Source organism: Sturnus vulgaris, chromosome 15 (assembly GCF_052056855.1).
Source record: "Sturnus vulgaris isolate bStuVul1 chromosome 15, bStuVul1.hap1, whole genome shotgun sequence".
Lineage (NCBI taxonomy): Eukaryota > Metazoa > Chordata > Aves > Passeriformes > Sturnidae > Sturnus > Sturnus vulgaris.
In genome coordinates, this window is record NC_142257.1 from 4736916 (window position 1) to 4755408 (window position 18493).

The 18493-nt window shown below is 43.2% G+C and overlaps 2 protein-coding genes across 8 annotated transcripts; both read left to right on the forward strand.

Moving 5' to 3' along the window:
* Positions 1-7173: 7173 nt before the first annotated feature.
* MED7 (mediator complex subunit 7) lies at positions 7174-9087 on the forward strand. Of its 4 annotated transcripts, none has more exons than XM_088173547.1 (2): positions 7174-7227; positions 8116-9087. In XM_088173547.1, the coding sequence occupies exon 2, from the start codon at positions 8134-8136 to the stop codon at positions 8824-8826; it is 693 nt and encodes a 230-aa protein (XP_088029673.1). In that variant the 5' UTR covers positions 7174-7227; positions 8116-8133; the 3' UTR covers positions 8827-9087. The 4 variants fall into 4 exon arrangements, with proteins under 4 accessions (XP_088029673.1, XP_014731498.1, XP_088029675.1 ...); XM_014876012.2 differs by having other exon boundaries at positions 7222-7589; XM_088173549.1 differs by lacking the exon at positions 7174-7227 and adding an exon at positions 7236-7258.
* Positions 9088-10280: 1193 nt separating this feature from the next.
* Positions 10281-17704, forward strand: LOC106852990 (hepatitis A virus cellular receptor 1 homolog). Of its 4 annotated transcripts, XM_014876011.2 has the most exons (8): positions 10281-10591; positions 12002-12346; positions 12902-12952; positions 14938-15017; positions 15275-15331; positions 15738-15852; positions 16135-16174; positions 16555-16810. In XM_014876011.2, the coding sequence occupies exons 1-8, from the start codon at positions 10543-10545 to the stop codon at positions 16646-16648; spliced, it is 831 nt and encodes a 276-aa protein (XP_014731497.1). In that variant the 5' UTR covers positions 10281-10542; the 3' UTR covers positions 16649-16810. The 4 variants fall into 4 exon arrangements, with proteins under 4 accessions (XP_014731497.1, XP_088029671.1, XP_088029669.1 ...); XM_088173545.1 differs by lacking the exon at positions 15275-15331 and having other exon boundaries at positions 16555-17704; XM_088173543.1 differs by lacking the exon at positions 12902-12952 and having other exon boundaries at positions 16555-17704.
* The last annotated feature ends 789 nt before the right edge of the window (positions 17705-18493 follow it).

The window sequence follows — 18493 nt, forward strand, 5'->3', positions numbered from 1 at the left end:
GCAAAAAAAGTGAAGATTTGGATTTGTTTTAGGGCAGTTCATGGACTGGCTTAGGAACCACAGAATATAATGTTTATCTCTCCCAAAATAAGAAGTAGCAGATCCCTTCTTTGCTTTACATTTTTTACACAGTAGGCTCAGGGGTCATCAAATGTTCTTTAACAAATTTTTTCAATGCTAATTAATAATGCGCATTTGCCATATATATATATATTTATATTTATATATTTATATAAATAAATGTGGTGGTCTTGCTGAAGACAAGATGCAGCAGATATTGTAACATTTGTCATGCTGAAGTCTAGTAAACCTGTACTTCATTTCTAGGCAGAGTGACGGAGTACCAAGGAACTTTTGTGGTGAGATGACACAAGTGTGTGATCTCCTAAAAAAGTATCACTGCTGTCAAGGGGGATTTCATACCTATTTGTAGATTTGGATAAATGCTCAGGTCGGATTTCCCAATTCTTCTACAAGCCAGTCTGCCTCATGCAGCACACACGTACAAAATATGCAGAGTTTGATGTGGGTTTTCTGGAATTGAGCCCTGTGTGAACAGCAGCTATTTGGATAAATTCCAAAGCTTGCACCTCCAAAATATAGGACCACTTTTGTGTGCTTATAAATTTCCTTATGCTTGAGAATTTGCTGGTTTAAATTATGCTCTGAGATTCTTTCTTGTAATTAACGAACCAAAAAACGTGCAGTAGAATGCCCTGATAAACTTAAAGATTTCACTGTGCCTGCAACGGTGAATGACCCCCAAAAAGGCTTGGATCTTGATCAACAAATATTTCACTTGATTTGAGTCAGTATAGTTGAGTTTATAATGATAATTTTTATCGGCATTGCATTTTTAGCTAGTAACACTTGTTTAGGAATATGACTCTTTCTAGTCTCCTCTTCACACTAACTGTGTTGTGTTAAGGACCTGGTGAAAAATCTCTGTGGCTTGGGCCAGAGTGGTTTGCAGTCTGCTGGCAGAGATGTACATGTTGTCTTATCAGAAAATGGAATATAAATAGAAATACAAGGGTGTGACATTGCAGCTCTACAGAAGAAGGAGCAGTACAGGACAGCAGAGAGGTTGAGAAGCCAGCACGGAAATCTCTGAGAGGTGCTGGAGATGGAGGATGTGGGGGAAGAGAAGATTAACCAAGGTGGTGAGTAGTGGGGGGAGAGCTAAGAAATTCTTTGAACATAGTGACTGGCAGCTTGATTTGCTCATGAGATAAGAGATGAGTTCTCAGAGGGACACGGAGAGGGGAGCAATTTGATCAAATACACAGATTAGGGACTTGGCAACTGCACTGCATTTGGTGTAAACATGGCATGATGTGACACCCTGCCTGATAGGAAGGGGCTGCCAGGGGCCAGGTAACACGGGGAGCAGAAAAACAAGGAGAAATTGAGGATATGGGTTTGATACAGCATATGCAGAAAGATGCACAAGAAAATACGAAAATAACTGCAAGGAAATAAGCACAGATTTTGGCTCAGAATGTAAGAACTAGCAGGATTTAGCAGGCAAGGTCAGCCACTCTGAGTTTTTCATGGTTTAAAGTGAAGGTAGGCCAGCCAAGAGAGTGAACAGGGAAAATATGAACGACCTGGAGGAAGGAAACAAATCACAGCTAGATTTGTTTAAACATGGGATTTGATATAAACATAGATTTCATATAAATATGGGTGTTGGTTTCAGTGAAGCTGCTAACTAGTTCTGCTTTGCAATATCTTTCTCAGCTGAAAATTGTCCTGAACTGGGGAAGAAAGCAGTGGCTGACGTATCTTTGCATCACTCTTGCCTCAGATGTACCCCTTAATTTTTCTTTTTTCACCTTAATTCCAAACCCCTTGCATAAAAAAACACACAAACACTTGAGTGTAGCAAGCCAAAAGCAGAAAGGAATGCTAAGTCTAAAGAATGTATAGCTGCTTGACATGTATAAACAAAAAGCATATGGTTTAAAGTATAGTATTTATATTTAATTGTACATTTAGGAGAGAGTAACCTGTTTAAGTGTATTGGAATTTCAAAGATCATTATTTCTGAACCGATTTTTAACTAACGTTTTTCATTCCTTTCACAACGTTTCGTTCCTTTCATTTTTCTTTCCTTTCAAATAAATCATTTGTCATTGTCCATCTGGGTAAATAAAGGTTATAACCCTTTTAAAGAAAGCCTCATTGAAGTCTGAAGTGCTTCAGGACCCTTCTACAGTCGAGAAGGAAATAAATAAATAAATAAATAAATAAATGCACCACTTGCCTAGGAGCAAGTTGGCTGCAGAGCTGGAGTATGTGAAGGTCTCTGCAGAGCTCTAGACACAAACTACAAAGCCTTCCTGAAAGGGCTCCTCAGGAGGGCTGGAATGTCCCACTAACACAAGTACCTCATTTCTGGAACCTGACCTTGTAGGAAGGTACAGTTTTACACTGAATGCTCCTTTCAAGAATTTTGGCAGCACTTCATATTGCAAGGTACAGAAATTCTGTATCCTTTGTAGAAAAGAATTAAATATTACTGTCCTGAATATCTTAAAACCACTGTAAAGACTAAACTGCATGATGAGGGGTGATGATTTTGTAGGTATCCTACATCTTCTCTGCTTTTAAAAAGCTTGCTACCATGTACCCTTTGGCACTTTTCTGTCCATATGCAAGAAAATCTGAAATATTTTAACTTATTCAAGTTGAAGTTTAAGCTGCTGGGTGATCTAAATAGTCCTCTGTGTTGGGCAAGTTGAGATTGCAGATAAGGTTCTTATCAACTGTAGCTTCAGTGAACTCCTTTATTTCTTTCAATCACCTTTGTTCTTTCCTTGCTACCTTGTAAACTGCTCTATTTCTGATTTAAAAAAAGAATGTTATTTTATGGATTGGATTTTTTCATAGGGGTTTTACCCAGATTATGCAGTTCTCACTTTGATTATAGCAGACTGTGAAAATCTCCCCACCCGCACATCCTGCTCTGATACCAAGGTTTATGTCCTGAAGGCGGCAGAGAAATTTATGAAGTTAAATATAGGTAGCTTTTGTTTCTATAAAAAAACTAAAAAAACCAACAGTCCAGAAGGCTGCAGCTCTCTCTTCACTCTCATAAATTGACCTGTATCCTTCTATCATGTGCAATATTTGAGTCAGGTTTACTGCCTGGGTGCCAGCTTTTCCTTTACACCAGCTGCTCAATGCTGATTATTACTCAACTTCTAAACTTCCATAATTCAACCCATTTTGCTACTTAGCTCAGAGTGTGAGAAACTCTTATTTAGGTTACTCAGCTGTCTTGGTTCTTTAGCAGTTCATTATCACCCCAATAAACAGGCTCCAGTAGACCCAAAGCACAAGATAGAAAGCTGCAGAAAAAGAGAAGAATTAGCCTGGTCTTTAGGAGCCAGATTCATCCAGCTTTTCTCGAGGTCCTACAACTGCACATTTGAATCCCCTCACACTGCTCCCAGTGACCCAGGGAGCTGTAGAAGCAGAGCAAGATTCCCCTGTGAACTGTTTGGAAGCCTTGGGAAAGTGGATGCCTTGTTCTGAGCATCTGCTGGGAGGATGTAGTGAATTATCCATAATTTGTGAAGTGAGTAACTCCCAGGACTGGCAGTAACATAGAGAACATGTTTTATACTGGAGAGCTTGCACAGGGTTAGGACAGGCTCTTCTGTGCTGAAGGGACAATTAATCCTTTCCAAAGCTGTTCTCTCTTAGGCAAAAATGCAGAAAGGAACACCTCGTTTCATGGGGGTCGTACCCAAACTGGGATTTTGTTCCAGCTCCTTTTATTAGTGCCTGGCTATCGTGGTTCCTGTCTGTTTCTGTCTCCCTCTGAAGACAAAGGTGGGACTTGCACTGCTGGCAAAGCATGCTGCAGATCCCAGGGTTTACCCTGGCAATAAAACACGTTTGTCATGCCCAGGTCACTGATGGTTGGACAGGAATTACTTCTTTGTGCCATGCAGATGCATTTTTTTGAGACATGTTCATTTACATGTTTGAGTAAGCAGTTACAACAGGCATGTGAGCAGGAAAACACCCGGCATTAATGTTGGGCTTAAAAATCAGGTCGGGGGGGGACTGCTTCCAATGCCAATATCATGGCTACGAACATAGGAAGGAGTGTTGGATTCTATCAAAACATGCCTGGATTTCAAGCCCTATCAGTTTCCTAATACTAGTGAGATACCTGTTTTATTGCTAAATAACCATGAAAGCTCTGTTTTCAGCTTTAAATCTGTTTGATTACAGGCTGTAGAGCAAGAAACAGTTCAGCTGTCATGAGCACTGCACTCTGTTGTGCCCCAGTTTTCACATGATGGGAACATTAAACTCCTTCCCTACATTAGCAGGTGTGCCAATAGGCTGCAGCTGATATTTTAGTCTGAGGAGTCAGGAAGAAAAGGCTACACAGCACTGCACTGCAAATTCATTAACTCCTGAAGCCACAGCGGGAGACAGGGAGATGGGAATTAACCACAGCAGATGGAGACATAAAGCTTGGTTAAGTCTCCTTCACCCCCAACAGGCTCCTTTTCTCTCACCCTCCTCCCTGGTATATCCTCCAACAAAGCCTGTAACAATCACCAAAAAAGGAAACTCCTGAGCTCATTGCTTAATCAGGCTATAAGATATAACCCTAACCTACACCCAGTAAGAGACTGGAACCGAGTTTGACTTTGGGGTTGTTTTTCAGACAACAGGAGAAAAACACATTTATTTATTTATTTATTCATTTTTTATTTAGAGTGCAATAGCAGCAAGAAATGAAAGAAATCCGTTGTAGCACAGAAGAAAGCAGCGCTGTTCTAAAAGCATGGTTGAAAATGGGGTTTATATTTACTGTGCTTGTACAATGTTTGGATTCCAGTTCTGCTAAAATAACAGCATACTGCAATGGCACACACTGTACACACTGCTGCTGAATTAACAGAACTGGAGTGCCTGCTACTGAAACATGCCAATTTGCACAAAATTAGTAATGAAGAAAATGAAAATAAACTTAACCAAAGCTGTAAATTAAGATGTTGAGTTTTAGAGGCAGAGAATATCATGGTACTGCTTCACCATCTGCTGAAGGAGTGTCCAAGTTCCCATAAGTTGGAGATGATGTAGGAATTGTGCTTCATTATCAGTGGTAAGCTTATGCTGGATCATGCCCTTATGTTAGAGAAGAGCTGGAATGGAGCAGAAAGCAAACTGTAGAGTGCTACACTTGACATTCCCCATCATTCTTAATTTCTCATTTAGAACCACTGTAAGGAGAAGTGTCAGCAGCTCCCCGTGGGCTGGAAAGGGTCATCCATGAGTCTTCTGAGAACCAACCCTGTCACCAAGAACAAGACTGACGTTACATCCCCTCTGTCTTGGCCACCATCATACAGAAAGTGAGTCAAGGAGATCACAGAGATCGAGCCAAAAAAAAAAAGAGTTTGGCTCTCACTGCCTGCTCCTGTTTAAAGTCACAGCATTTTACATCCCTGCTGCATGGTTCACTGAGGGCAAGGCACTAGAGAGTCAAGCTCAGCTCCTGTAAAAAGAATGTGAAATCAAAGTCTGGAAAGTCCAATAAAACCAAAGGTATGTTGGTACCTCCTACCACACGTGTTATCTCACACATTTCTGGAGGCGATGATTTTTATTCCTTGCCTGTCTTTCAGAGGATGATGTAACAAGATGATTTAGACGAGATAAGAGCTTTCTGTCACAGAAATGGAGAGAACAATTCCCCACCCCATGTCCCCAAACTCCTCCTTTCCTTCTGCCTATGCACTCTCCTCTCTCAAAAGCTCTCCCAAATGCTCACAGGGCACAGAATGTTGACTTAACTCACTAGAAAAGCTGAAAACTTAACCAAGAAAAACTGCAGTAATGTTTTTCTGGGGTTTGGGGCTGCATCAGTTCCCTTTGCAACCCAGTGCCCGATGGTGATGGCACAAGCAGCGACAAGAAAGGGATTCACAGCCAGTGCAGGGGCTGGAGGAGCAGAGAAGGAAGAAAGGAGAGAGGGATGAGGAAGCAGGAATAGGGGTAAAGGAATGAGACCTCCTTTTCCAAAGCAAAAACATTTTAGTTGCAGCATGGAACTTCATCTTTATCTGAATTCAGCAAATTGCTTACAAATGAAAATAAATCAGCCTATTTTGCAGCCAGGCTTGTATTCACTGTAAATTGTAAAATGTAGTTTAGTTTGGAATGTTTAAATATTCAACTCATTGTAAAGTGTAGCTTAGTTTGGAAAATATATAAATATTCAGATATTCTGTGCATCATTTATAAATAAATCTAACGATTCTGGATCTTATTTGCATGCTTTTAGAAATAATTAACAGGATCCAAAGTAATTATCATTCGGTTGATTTGTTTTTTAGTAAATGATCGATCTGGAAGAGTGAATCTGTAAATGACACTGCGTGTGTGATGCTGGGTCCCTGTCACCAAGGCCATTGCTGCCATCTGCTGAGGGAGAGAGAGCGGCACAGGAACGGCAGAGCGTCCAAAAATCCTCCCCTGTTGGCCATTCTAGAGAGAAAATCCTGCAGAAGCGATGCCAGCAATCCCAGCCCCACCCGACCCGGTGAAAAACTTAAATCCACGATGTTAGCTTCAACTCCTGCTAGAAGAAAACTGAAAGAAAAGCAACGGAGCGCAACCGTTTGTCACAGTTATGGTCCGATTTAGTGTATTCTACTGCAGGAAGGCTGCAAACACTTCCCAGGGGGACCTCAGAGGTCTTTTCCGACCTAACTCTGTGATTTCTGTGTCTCTCAGCAGCGGGGCCGCCCTCACGCAGTCTCGTCCCCGCTGTCCCAGCGCTGCGAGCACCCCCGAGGGACGGCAGGCGTGTGGCGAGGGAGCCCCGCACCCTGAGGGGCCACAGAACCCTGAGGGGCCACGGAAACCTGAGGGGTCAAAAAACCCTGAGGCGGTCACAGAACCCTGAGGGGCCACGGAAATCTGAGGGGGGGGGTGTCACAGAACTCTCAGGGGTCCCAGGGCAGCAGGACAACGCAGCCCCCAAACCCGCTGCGCCGCCATGACGAGAACCACGCCCCGCGCCTATCCCCGCCCCCGAGCGAGCTGAGTGGAGAAGCGCCTGACTGCTCCGCGCGACAGCCAATCAGAGCTCTGCACCGCGAGACCGCGAGCCAATGAGAAGAGAGGGGCGGGGCCGGCCGGGCGGAAGCGGCGGCGGCGCTGAGGGAGCGCGGCGGGCGGAGCGGGCAGGTGAGGGCGGGAGGGTCGGTGAGGCCTCTGGGTGGGTTCGTGCTCTCTGCCGGGTTGTGGTTCCGGCTCTTGTCTCTTCACTACGGGCCTGGCGAGCCCCGCCGCGGGGTTTGGGCCTCCTCAGAGCCGCGGTGGCGGGTGTGGGCCCGGCCCGGTTCTTCTCGTGAGGCGCGGGTGAAGAGGGGAGGCCGCACGAGGAGCGGCTGAGGTCACTTGGTCCGGTCAGCCTGGAGAGGGGCACACGGAGGGGGGACCTCACCGCGCGCTGCAACTTCCCCCCTAGGGACAGCGCCGATCTCTGTCCTCTGTGAGCAGTGACAGGGCCCGGGGGAGTGGCTGGAGTTGTGCCAGGGGAGGGTTAGGTGGGTATTAGGAAAAGCTTATTTCTCCAGCAGGTAGTCGGGCACTGAAGAGGTTCCCCAGGCTCTCCTTGGTCACAGCTCCTAGCCTGAAAGAGTTCAAGAAGCCTTTGGGACACGCGCTCAAGCACAGAGGAGGGGAATGTTGGGGTGTTCTGTGCAGGGCCTGGGGTTGATCCTTGTGCATCCTTTCCAACTTGGGATATTCTCTGATTCTGGGGGTTTGCCCACCAGGCTCTATCTAGGGAAGGGAGTCACTCCTCTCCCTTTGACTGCCTAGTTTACAGGCTGGTCTTTCATATTTAGGGAAATAAGTGTTCTGTGTGCTTCTAGTACAGTTAATCTTGCCATAAGGAAAACTTAGTGAAAAGGTAATGTGGATTTGCCATAAGTTTCCTGTATTCCGCACACAGATTTGTCTTTTCTGGCTCATTTTCTCACAGCCACCTCCCATATATTGTTTTTGTTTATGTTTGCATTATAACCTTGTGACAAATCGTTAACATTTGTTTCTTGGGTCATTCCCTAGGAATTTCCTCTGACAAAAATGGGTGAACCTCAACAAGTGAGCGCCCTTCCTCCACCTCCAATGCAATATATCAAAGAATATACTGATGAAAACATCCGTAAAGGGCTGGCTCCAAAGCCACCTCCACCTGTGAAGGACAGCTACATGATGTTTGGGAATCAGTTCCAGTGTGATGATCTGATCATTCGGCCCCTGGAGAGCCAGGGAATTGAACGGCTGCATCCTATGCAGTTTGATCACAAGAAGGAGTTAAGGAAGCTAAACATGTCTATCCTGGTCAACTTTCTGGACCTCTTGGACATCTTGATAAGGAGTCCAGGGAGTATAAAGCGAGAGGAGAAACTGGAAGACTTGAAACTGCTTTTTGTCCACGTGCATCACCTTATAAATGAGTATCGCCCTCACCAGGCCAGGGAGACGCTGAGGGTGATGATGGAGGTGCAGAAACGGCAGCGCCTGGAGACGGCCGAGCGATTCCAGAAGCACCTGGAGCGAGTCGTGGAGATGATCCAGAACTGCCTGGCTTCCCTGCCTGATGATCTGCCTCATGCAGAGGGGGGACTGAGAGTGAGCGTGGAGCCCATGGATGCTGATGATGGCAGCAACTGCGTTGGACAGAGCGAAAAGCAGAGGGAGCGCTCTGGTGGCAAGAGAGATCAGGTTTTGGACAAAGATGCAGCAATGTGCAGCATTATTGATGAAATGACATGAAGCAAACACCTGGTTTTGTGAATACACCACAGTGAGAGACAGAAGGGGTTCTGAGGATACGTGTTGTATTTCGTTTTGCTTTTGTACAAGCAGACTAAGCATTTGTTGTGCACCTGTTGGAGGTTGTGAGTGACTGGGCAGATGAAAATGTTTAATGTTTTGTGACCTGTGTTTTTTTGGTAAAATTGGAAAAGTCTAGTTTTTGTTAACTATATCATGTGAGGTGGTAGGCACAGATTAAAGTTGGGTTTTCCTGTTGTACTTGCATTTGCTACTTCCATTCTATATGCTCTGAGTCCAGAAAAAAAATCCTACAGAAATGATGCTCGTTCCTTACACGAACAACAGACAGAAACTTGGAAAACAGGCACACAGAAACCCAAATTACACTGAGGCATTCCTTATAGTTTGTGTTTGAGGTGAAATCTAAAGCAAGTGGATTAACTGTTGTCCTGTAGCTCTCACATCCCTTTATTGTGTGACAAGAATGGCTTTCCTGGGATCCTGGCAGAGCCAGCCTGCCCTGCCTTTTCCATTTTTGCAGAGCAGTTTCAGGATCCTGCTGGTAATTATCCGAATTGTTCCTCTAGCAGCTCTCTGCAGTTTTCCTTAGAAACCACAAGAGCTGAGAGGAAACCTTTTCTTACGGAGTTCTGCTTCCAGCTGCTGCATGCAAAAATCACCCTTTCCTACAACTGTTGCCAGTTTGTCTCAGCTACATTGATCCCTTGGTTTTCCTTACTTTCACTTAGAAAACCTGTCAGTTTGGTGCCTCTGTTCTATAAGGTAATCATGCAAGGCAATGTTCCAATTCTAGCATCTTCCACTTACTCATGAATAACACCCTAGTACTTAATTTCACCTGTATAAAACGTTGTGAAGTAGCTCAGCTGCTTCAGCAAAAAATATTTCCTGGCCCTTGATCACGTGTGCAGTTCTAGCCCAATACAAAAAGACACAAAACAGTACAAAAAGACACAAAATGATACAAAAAGACAAGATATCCTTGAGGAGAGTGTGGTGATTCAGGCACAGGGAACAGCATTTCTCAAAAGCTGTAGTTCAGCATTTTGTCACAGTGAGCCTTGAGTCATGGTTTCCACACTACTTTTTCAAGTCTATTCTCTATTCTGGATGTTATGTTGTATTGCAAAAACCTAGATGCATATGGAATTTTTAAATAGGAAAAAAGACTGGCACTCCATTAGGCTCAACTCTTTTCCAAAACTACCAAATTATTGCTGCCAAAGAAAATTTGCAGAAGATGCTCTGAGTTGCTTCTAAATATTAGAATCAGAAACTTATGATGAAAACAAAACCTTCAATAGTTCCTCCTGCAAATCTGTTATTTAGCCAAGCCCTTTCCACTTACCACAGTCTGCTACATATTATGTAATGTTTTATCTAAACACTGTCTGTTGTGGCAAAAGCAGGTGTGGGAAGCAGTCTGGGGCAGTAATTGCTGATAGTTGTGTCAGCTCAGTGCTGCTGTCAAGTTTCACTTACAGTCATCAAACAGATCTGGAAAAAAAGAGAAGCAGATTTGTGTGGTGCTGTGAAGTGCTGTCACCTCTCAGTCAAAGCCCTGCAGGCAGGAGCTCAGTACTCTGCCCCAGCAGAGCTTGACTGTGCTGCAGGACAGCCCAACACGGAAGCTCACAAAGAAGAAAATTTTTCTTGAATGAGAAAAAGCGTTGTTTGTCACCTTCAGCCGGAATGTTTTCTTACATCTGCCTGAACTGGGTTCTCCTGGTGCTGTTCACAGGTAACCAAGGGGACAGGAACAACTGGATGGAGGTGGGTGGAGGTAACATGCATCAGGGATTCTGAGGGTAGCAAAGAGAAATTTTATCTTGGTACAGGAAGAGTGGCCACATCACAGAAGCTGCAGTTCTCTGTGTTGAAATAGAACTTCATCACAGTGGCTCAGTAGAGTTCTAATGGCATTGTCTCCTTTGGAAAACAGAAACGTGCTGGGGTTGTGGGGGTTTTAAAGATGCTGCTTCTTGGGCTGGCTGTTCATTTTAGTGGGCTTTTGTAGATAATGATGATTTGAGCAGAGAACTTTAAATTGTTTTAGAGAAGATGTAAAACAAGGACATTTCATTTTGGCAGGCTTTGTGAAGATGAATGCTTAGTAGACAACTGTGGCTTCTGGTATTTTTTAGCCCTATGAAAAAATAGTGGGACATTAAAAAATTGACAATTTTTTCCTTTATTTTTTAATCCTGAGGGAGGAGTCCTAGATTGTTAAGGGCAGCAGCAATGAAAAGAACAGGTTGCAAAGTGTTACTAATAAAGACAGAAAGACATTAAAAACTTGGTGGTAAGATAAATTCAGTAGAAAGAAAAGGGATATTGCAGATATTTCTTGTAGTTCTTTATAAAGCCTTTTATGATTAATTTCATTTTGAGCTTCCTTTTCATATTAAATAAGATAAGTTGGTTGCAGAGACTTGTTTCTGATGTGTAATTGTGGCAAAATCTCTGCATGCAAGTTTATTTTTAAGTATAAAAGGTTAGGAAAAGACCTGAGCTGGAATGGGCAAAAGAGTTTTTTCACTGTCATGACTGGGCTGCTGGGTGTTAGGGCTCACTGTCTTGACCTGAATAGCATGACACACACTCCTGGAAACGTGACAAATTTATGGGGAAGCAAACAAGGTAAAAACTGCGTAAGACTTAGAAGAGAGAATAAGGTAGTGGGAAAAAAAAAAAAAGAGTATGTATAGTATTCCTCAGAAAAGGCCTGAAAAAAGGCAAAAGGAAATTCATTCAGCAGTGATCATTCTGATAAAACCTGCAGTTCAGTTCATTGAAAGGGAAAAAGACTCCCACGGTGGTTTTGAGGAAAGTCAATGTCTTACTGTTCTCCCGTGTGTGTGGCTTGGGCTAAATGTACACAAAGGAAAAAGCTAAGAGCCAAGAGACTGCACTCAGGTGAGTGTCTTCACCTCATTTCCTACCTGCAGAGGCTGCAGAAAATGTTCTTTCTCAACATTTGAGATAATTATCCCTCACTGCACCAGTCCTGCCAGAACACATCTATTTGTGCAAAATCTGATCCAGCAAAGCCTGGTGCTGTTTGTGAGATGGGAGGTTTCAGGACATGCAAGATGCACAGGAAGCTTCCACTTGCCCTGTGCTCAGTAACTGTTTGTGTTTTTGTCCACAGGCTCCACAGTATCGGAATTAGCTGTGATAGGAGAGGTTGGTCAGGACATCACTGTGCCCTGCCACTACAATGTCCGGTACAGAGATGACATCACATCCATGTGCTGGGGTCGGGACTCGTGCCCCATTTCAAAATGTTCCCAGCCCATTATCTGGACAGATGGCTGGAGGGTGACAGAGCAGCACAGCAGCAGGTACCAGCTGAAAGGGGAGCTGTGGAGGGGGGACGTGTCCCTGACGATTGTGGATGCCAAGGAAGCAGATTCTGGGACCTACTGCTGCCGTGTGGAGCTCCCAGGGTGGTTCAACGATCAATTGATTGATCGCAAGGTTGTGGTAAAGAAAGGTGAGTGCAGAGGAGTGCTCTTGTGAGAACCATTGTGGTGGATCTGCTCCTGGGTGTGGACTTCAAAGCTTGTGGTGGAAATGATTTCTGCAATCACCCATTAGACTGATCTTGAGGATCTTGCACATCTGCTCTTTGTGCTACCTCAGTTAAGCTGCCTTTGGTAGTGTTGTTATCTCACTGCAGTAACTGCAATTAAAAAAGGACATGATGCTTTCATGGAGCATTCTTAGAGACACTGAAGAATTTAAAAGAAAGGGCAGCATAAAGTATTCATCCAAAGCTTTACTGCTGTACATTTTTCATTGAAAGCTGTGTTTGATTTTCCCTGCTTGATTCTAGACTAAAGCCCAGGCATGCAAAATTGGTATAGAGAAGCTTTTTATCTAAGCTTCCTTTGATCTTTAGTTTTTCTCTTGCTTGTGATACTATATAGAACAAGTGGCTGACAAATGTGCTTTACTAGCAAATTTTTATTATGGAAACACTTTCTCACTACACAAATGCCCAGTAAGGTTAATTACGTGTTGATTTTGTTTTATTTTTTAACATCAGCAAGGATCACTACTGCAAGTCCTCACACTTACACCTCTCAACAGACCTCAGGTAACTTTTATCCGAGTGTTAATAGCATATATAGAAGCCATATTGCAAATGGGGAATCTTAGAAAGGAAAAAAAATAGATGATAGAAATGTCTTGGCTAAAATTTATTAAACATTACCAAAGATCAAAACTTGGATTTAAATTGTGCTTGATATTATACAGAGTCTAACAGAAGGAGCATGTATATTTGGGAGGAAGCTGCTTCTAGGTGTGATAATTAAGTAGATCTTCTAGTGATGCTGCAAGGTTTGCTTTTATTTGACTGTTGTTTTTGTTTGTTGGGTATTTTTGTGGTATATCATCTCACCTCATCTTCTAGAAATGCATCCCATAAATGGTAAAACATAACTTTTAGGAGTTGGGTGTACCCACTATTTAATCAGACTTTTTTTATTGGATTAGCTCAAAAGAGCATTGAATTAAGGCTTCTGCCTCCTATAGCAGTCAGCAGCAGATAATTAAGTAGGACAGTAGAAAAATGGCAATAATTTTGTGATACAGTGCCAAATTATTCTTCCACCCTGGTGTAAGGTGTGTCCCAGAGGCTGCTCACAGCCTCTGTGCATGTTTAATAATGTGAGGTCCCTCACTGCAGGGGAAGAGACAGTGCTCAGCTCAGCTATTCCTCACTTGTTTTCTACATTCCCCTCACAAAAGTATGATATGAACTTCTATCACAAACCCACTCAGCTGCATAATTTCCAGTCTGAAAAAGACAGCTTTAATTTCCACTACATGAGAGAAACCTCGTGGTGTAGCAATGGCTTATTCTCTGTATTCTGAAAAAAAAACCAAAAAAAAACCAAAAGAAAACCAGGGATGCCATTTGTATTTCTCCCTCTATCTTGGATGTTTCCAGCTAAGCAACTCCAAATTAGCATTACAACAGTTGCATTTCCTTTTTGGAAGAAGAAGTGAAAACTTTCTCAGACAGTTTCTATTCTAGTTGCAATAATATCGATTCCAATCTTAGAACTGAGGGGTTTTCTTATCCCAGTGACCTCTTCCTTAGCTGATGGTGGAGCAGTGTTTGAAATTTTCAGAATACAAGGTAGTGTGTGCACGTTCACACTGAGGGAGATTGGAAAAGGCAGGTGACCATGTTCCTCTGATTTAGAAATGCTCTAGAATCTCCAGTGGAAGCTGATGATCCTGTCCTCTTCAAAATAAAGTTTCTGGGATAAGGATAACAATTTAAAACATAAAAGCAACCAGCTGGGGTTGGCACAGAGTGAACGGAGTTTTGTTTTCAGGAGGTTTTTATGTCATCTGACAACATGTGGAGAAAGTGAGACTGATGATAGATAAGACAGAAATTTGTAGCTTTGAATTTTAAATGTTGCAAACAGCTGTGCTCTGGGAAATTACCTCAAAATGTGCTGCAGGTCCTTATGCAAATAGATCACATTTTGTGCAGTCTGTTTACTGTACAGCTGCCTGGGGCTTTGAAAGTATCCCCTGCTTTCTGTGGCTCTGCATCGTGTGCTGCTTCAAGGCCCTGAGACAATCTTCATCAGTTTTCAGCTGATAACCTCAGTTTGCTTTATGCATAATTTTTTGCTTCAAGGCCAGGTTGGATGGGGCATTGAGAAACCTGGTCTAATGGAAGGTGTCCCTGCCCATGACAGGGGATTGCAATGATATGGACTTTAATATCCCTGTTAACCCAATCTGTTTTATGATTCTGTGGTTTTATGGTCTGCTATTTGGCTCCAGAACCGACTGGTAACTCCTTCACAGTGTTGAGGTAAGAGCAAGAGCCAAGTATTTCTAAGAAGGAGTTCAAAGCTCTGAAGAGAGCAGCAGAAACTTCAGTATTCAGAGTTTTGTGCTGCCCTCTGAAGGCACCAACCTCTTATGATAAGCGGAGCCCAGACTGCTGATACACACAGAGGTTCAGACTCCCAAGTCAGCAGTACAAATTCTTCTCTGTCGAGGCAGAACAGTTCTCTGTGAAAGTGATGTGTTTGTCTTGCCTTTGCTCAGCTCCTGGCAGCACCAGTGAATCGTCCTTCACTGTCACAAGGACCTGGCCATCGGTTTCTGCTTCAGAAGCTCCTCATACTGTAAGCATCAACCTTGCTGTAGCACACCTAGACAGAGTGGATGGACTTGAGAGGTATCTGGGTCATCCCCACAGGTCTCTTCCACTGCTTTTGTCTGATTGCAACAGACTATTGTTTTGTAGTCTGCGTGTTTAGTGGTTATAAAGAATGCTTATGTGCTCACTATTAGAGAGTGGAGAAAAAACCCTGCTTAGCATGCATAAAGTACTTCCTTCTAGAGGAGGAAGAGCTTTAGCAGCATCTGTATTTCCCTTCAGGCCTCTGCTCCCTGCTCAAGCCCCTCAGACTGCTTGGATGTGACTGTAAACCTGCAGGTATGGCAGGACGTGGGCAGGAGTGGGACTTGGAGTGCCCTGCATTCCCCTGCAGTGGGGGTCAAACAGGCAGCTCTGTGTGTCCTGCTGAGTCCTGCTGCACAGCTGGGAGGGTGTGAGATCATGAGACATCTTACTCGTTAAAAAAATTCACCAAATGTTACTAAACCTGAAAAAATGAGATTTGTCATAACTTCAGGTCTGAAAATCTTGGACTGTGTTTAACAGCACGGTTCACACGATTGTTGCAGAGATTCTGCTTGAAACTGGGCCTGTTTCTCAAATTAGGCTTTTGGTCTCAGTTGTGCTTTTCCTGCAGAGTTCCAAAACACACAGAAGGCCTTTGGGTATTGCAAGGGCTTCTTGCTGTCAGTTCCACTAATGCTCCTTGGCTTGTGTTTGACAGAACACGTCTGCGTCACTTCCCAGTCAGCAGCATGCAGAGCACGGGCTGTACATTGGCATTGGCTCATGTGCAGCACTTCTGCTCATCCTGATCTTGGCCCTGTTCCTCTCTAAACGTGAGTACTTTTCAGGGGCAGGTACTCAAGGATTGCTCAGCTTTGTCCAGTCACAGCTGTGGCTGATGCCACATCTCCCACTTCAGAGCAGGGACCTGAGGTCCCTGGAGGCCCTTGGAGGCTGCTCACAATGGGAATTTCCTATCCTGAAAACATTTTTTAAGTTCCCTTATTTAGTTTCTAACACTTGAGTTTATCTTTGAACCTACTACTTTACTTGCTTCTAGTGGTTTAAATGAATTGAATTTTTTTTTCTTTATTTTCGTTCTGGATGGTCCTTAGACTATTTTTACAACACGAAGAAGATGGGTGCTTCTGCAGGGTAAGTTTTCTGTTCCTGCTTTTGCTAATAGGACAAATGAGTTACAGGAAAAAAGTCATTGTGCTGACCATTCCACCATATATTTTGGCTTCCTTTTTTAACCTCAAGTTAATAGAAAATATTATAAAAAGAAACCAATAACTCGTGCTACTTTTCATTACTTAATAAGCAAAAATAAATGTCACTGTCAATTCATAGCATCAGGGAGCTTGCTAACTTCAGGTGTGAATTTTCTCAGAAGTGGGAAGATGATTCATTATTGGTCATGATCACATGTTTAAGCCTGTTTTACATTTTCTAGTGAGCTAGTTGATCTGTTACTCTGTGGTTTTATTGTCTGTTTTTGGTTTAACACCATGTTTTTTTACTCTTTTTTGCAGCTTTGTTGCATTTTGGAAGCCACAAGGTATGGGGAGTCATAGTGCCCTGGAAGATGAGAATCATGCAGAGGAAAATATTTATGTCATGCACTAAGGACTGGATGCATGGCTGCCTTTGTCATTGCTGGGACATTAAATAGTTTGCAAAATGTTGGCTGCTCCCTCTGCTCAGCAGCTGATCGTGACTGCGCTACTGAAGCATTATTCACTTCCTAATAATAAAACAAATAAAAGCTACACTTTTAATTAAAATCTTTATCAGCCTGTTCCAGAGACAGAAACCAAAACTGGCCTTGGTGGAACTTTCCATTTCCTAAAGAAAGTTATGATTCTATTTATTATCTGCTTCAAATTCTCGTTTCCTTGGAAAAAAAAAAAAAAGAGGAAGTGCCAGAAGGGCACAATTGTGTTCACTGTGGATTCTATCTTCCACCTTCCACACAGTCTGTGCCATCAGAGGGCAGAAGCAATCTCAGAGCTGTGTGACAAAGATGTCACATGGCCAATCTTGATAGTATTAGTAATTTAATACACACTTAGTTGTATCTTCATTGAAATCAGGTATGGCCTGTTCTGGTAACACCTTGGTAATGCAATGTACTAAAGCCTGTCCACCTGGAATTAAATCTGGAGGAGCTATGGCTGCTCACCCCCGAGGGGATATCCTTGAAGTCTACAGCATCAGTATGTCAATGGACAGATCAGTCACAGCTTGTGTGCAGAGAATTATGACTAAGTGAGGTTTTTTTCGCAAAGTACGTCACTATTTTTCTGTGGCTTTCTCCTCGGGCACATCTTTACCCTGTGAAGCCCTTGGGGTGGAAAGTCTCACTTCGAAGTCTCTAAAAAACCCGAACAACCTTCCCCCTCTCCCCCTGCTTTTGTAAAGTTAGTGAAATTATTTTCTTAGCTTAAAGAGAAATCATGGACATGGCACAAAATATTGGCTGAAAGTTGACCTTGCCTTCACACGTCTCTAGATATCAAACATCTCTTAATTCCTAAGAAAGTTGAATGTCTTTGATGGATTTTACCTCATAAATGGGAAATATCTGTCTCCAAGTGCTTCTCCTCAGTTAGTGATGTGCCTCATCTTTTATTCTCTGCTAAACTTAACTTTGGTTTACTATAAATAAATAAATGGAATCAGTCCTGTGAGTATGAATTAACTGAGCAAGAGACACAACACACCCAAATCATCTTTAAGTGGAAGAATAATTATCCCAATTATTTTTTTAAGAACACATTTTAAAATAAACAGAGGTTGGGGAAAGAGCAGAAAAACAGCACAGGCAGGAGAGACACCAACTCTTACCAAATATTGGTCAAATCATTTTGCCCTGAAGCTCATCCTAAGCAGCAGTGTGGAATTACCCAACACAGACACTGCTGCCACAGGAAAAGCTCACAGATGCACCACAAACTGTCTACCAGTGAGTTAAACTCCAAAATGATTTCAACAATGCAGTAAGGCATGAAGTCACTAATAAAATCAGTAAGTATTTATGTTAATGCTGAGACACTTGAGGCTATGATCTGGTTGTGCTTTAGGGGGAGCTGGGGTCAGTGGAGAAGTTACCCCTCCTTGTCCCAGCTGGTGGAGATGGGAGGGCTTGGGAGGGCAGTGGTTTCCCCAGGGGTCACACAGGGTCTGGCTCAGGTGGGGTCACACAGGTGAGTGTTCTTGCAAAGACTCACAAAGGAGGGAAAGGCTCATCCTGCTGAGGAAGGAAGAAATGGAAAGCAAATTGGGACAGGTGACCTTGGGGTGCTTTGTATTTTCACTTGTGATCTCTGTTCTCCTGGGCTCTGTTGTAGCAGGCTGAAAACTGAAGGTGAATTCATGGCTAACTGAGAAGTGGGAACACAGATATTGGATGATCACTGATCCCAAGGGCAGGAAAAGTGATGGACAAAACCAGCTCTGCCATTTTCTGTC

Excerpts from the sequence above, each read along its gene's own strand:
- MED7 (XM_088173547.1), top strand. The coding sequence starts at position 8,134 with ATGGGTGAACCTCAACAAGTGAGCGCCCTTCCTCCACCTCCAATGCAA.
- LOC106852990 (XM_014876011.2), top strand. The coding sequence starts at position 10,543 with ATGTTTTCTTACATCTGCCTGAACTGGGTTCTCCTGGTGCTGTTCACA. Across the intron at positions 12,347-12,901 it reads CAAGGTTGTGGTAAAGAAAG|CAAGGATCACTACTGCAAGT; the intron begins GTGAGTGCAGAG and ends TTTTAACATCAG. Across the intron at positions 15,853-16,134 it reads GGCCCTGTTCCTCTCTAAAC|ACTATTTTTACAACACGAAG; the intron begins GTGAGTACTTTT and ends GATGGTCCTTAG.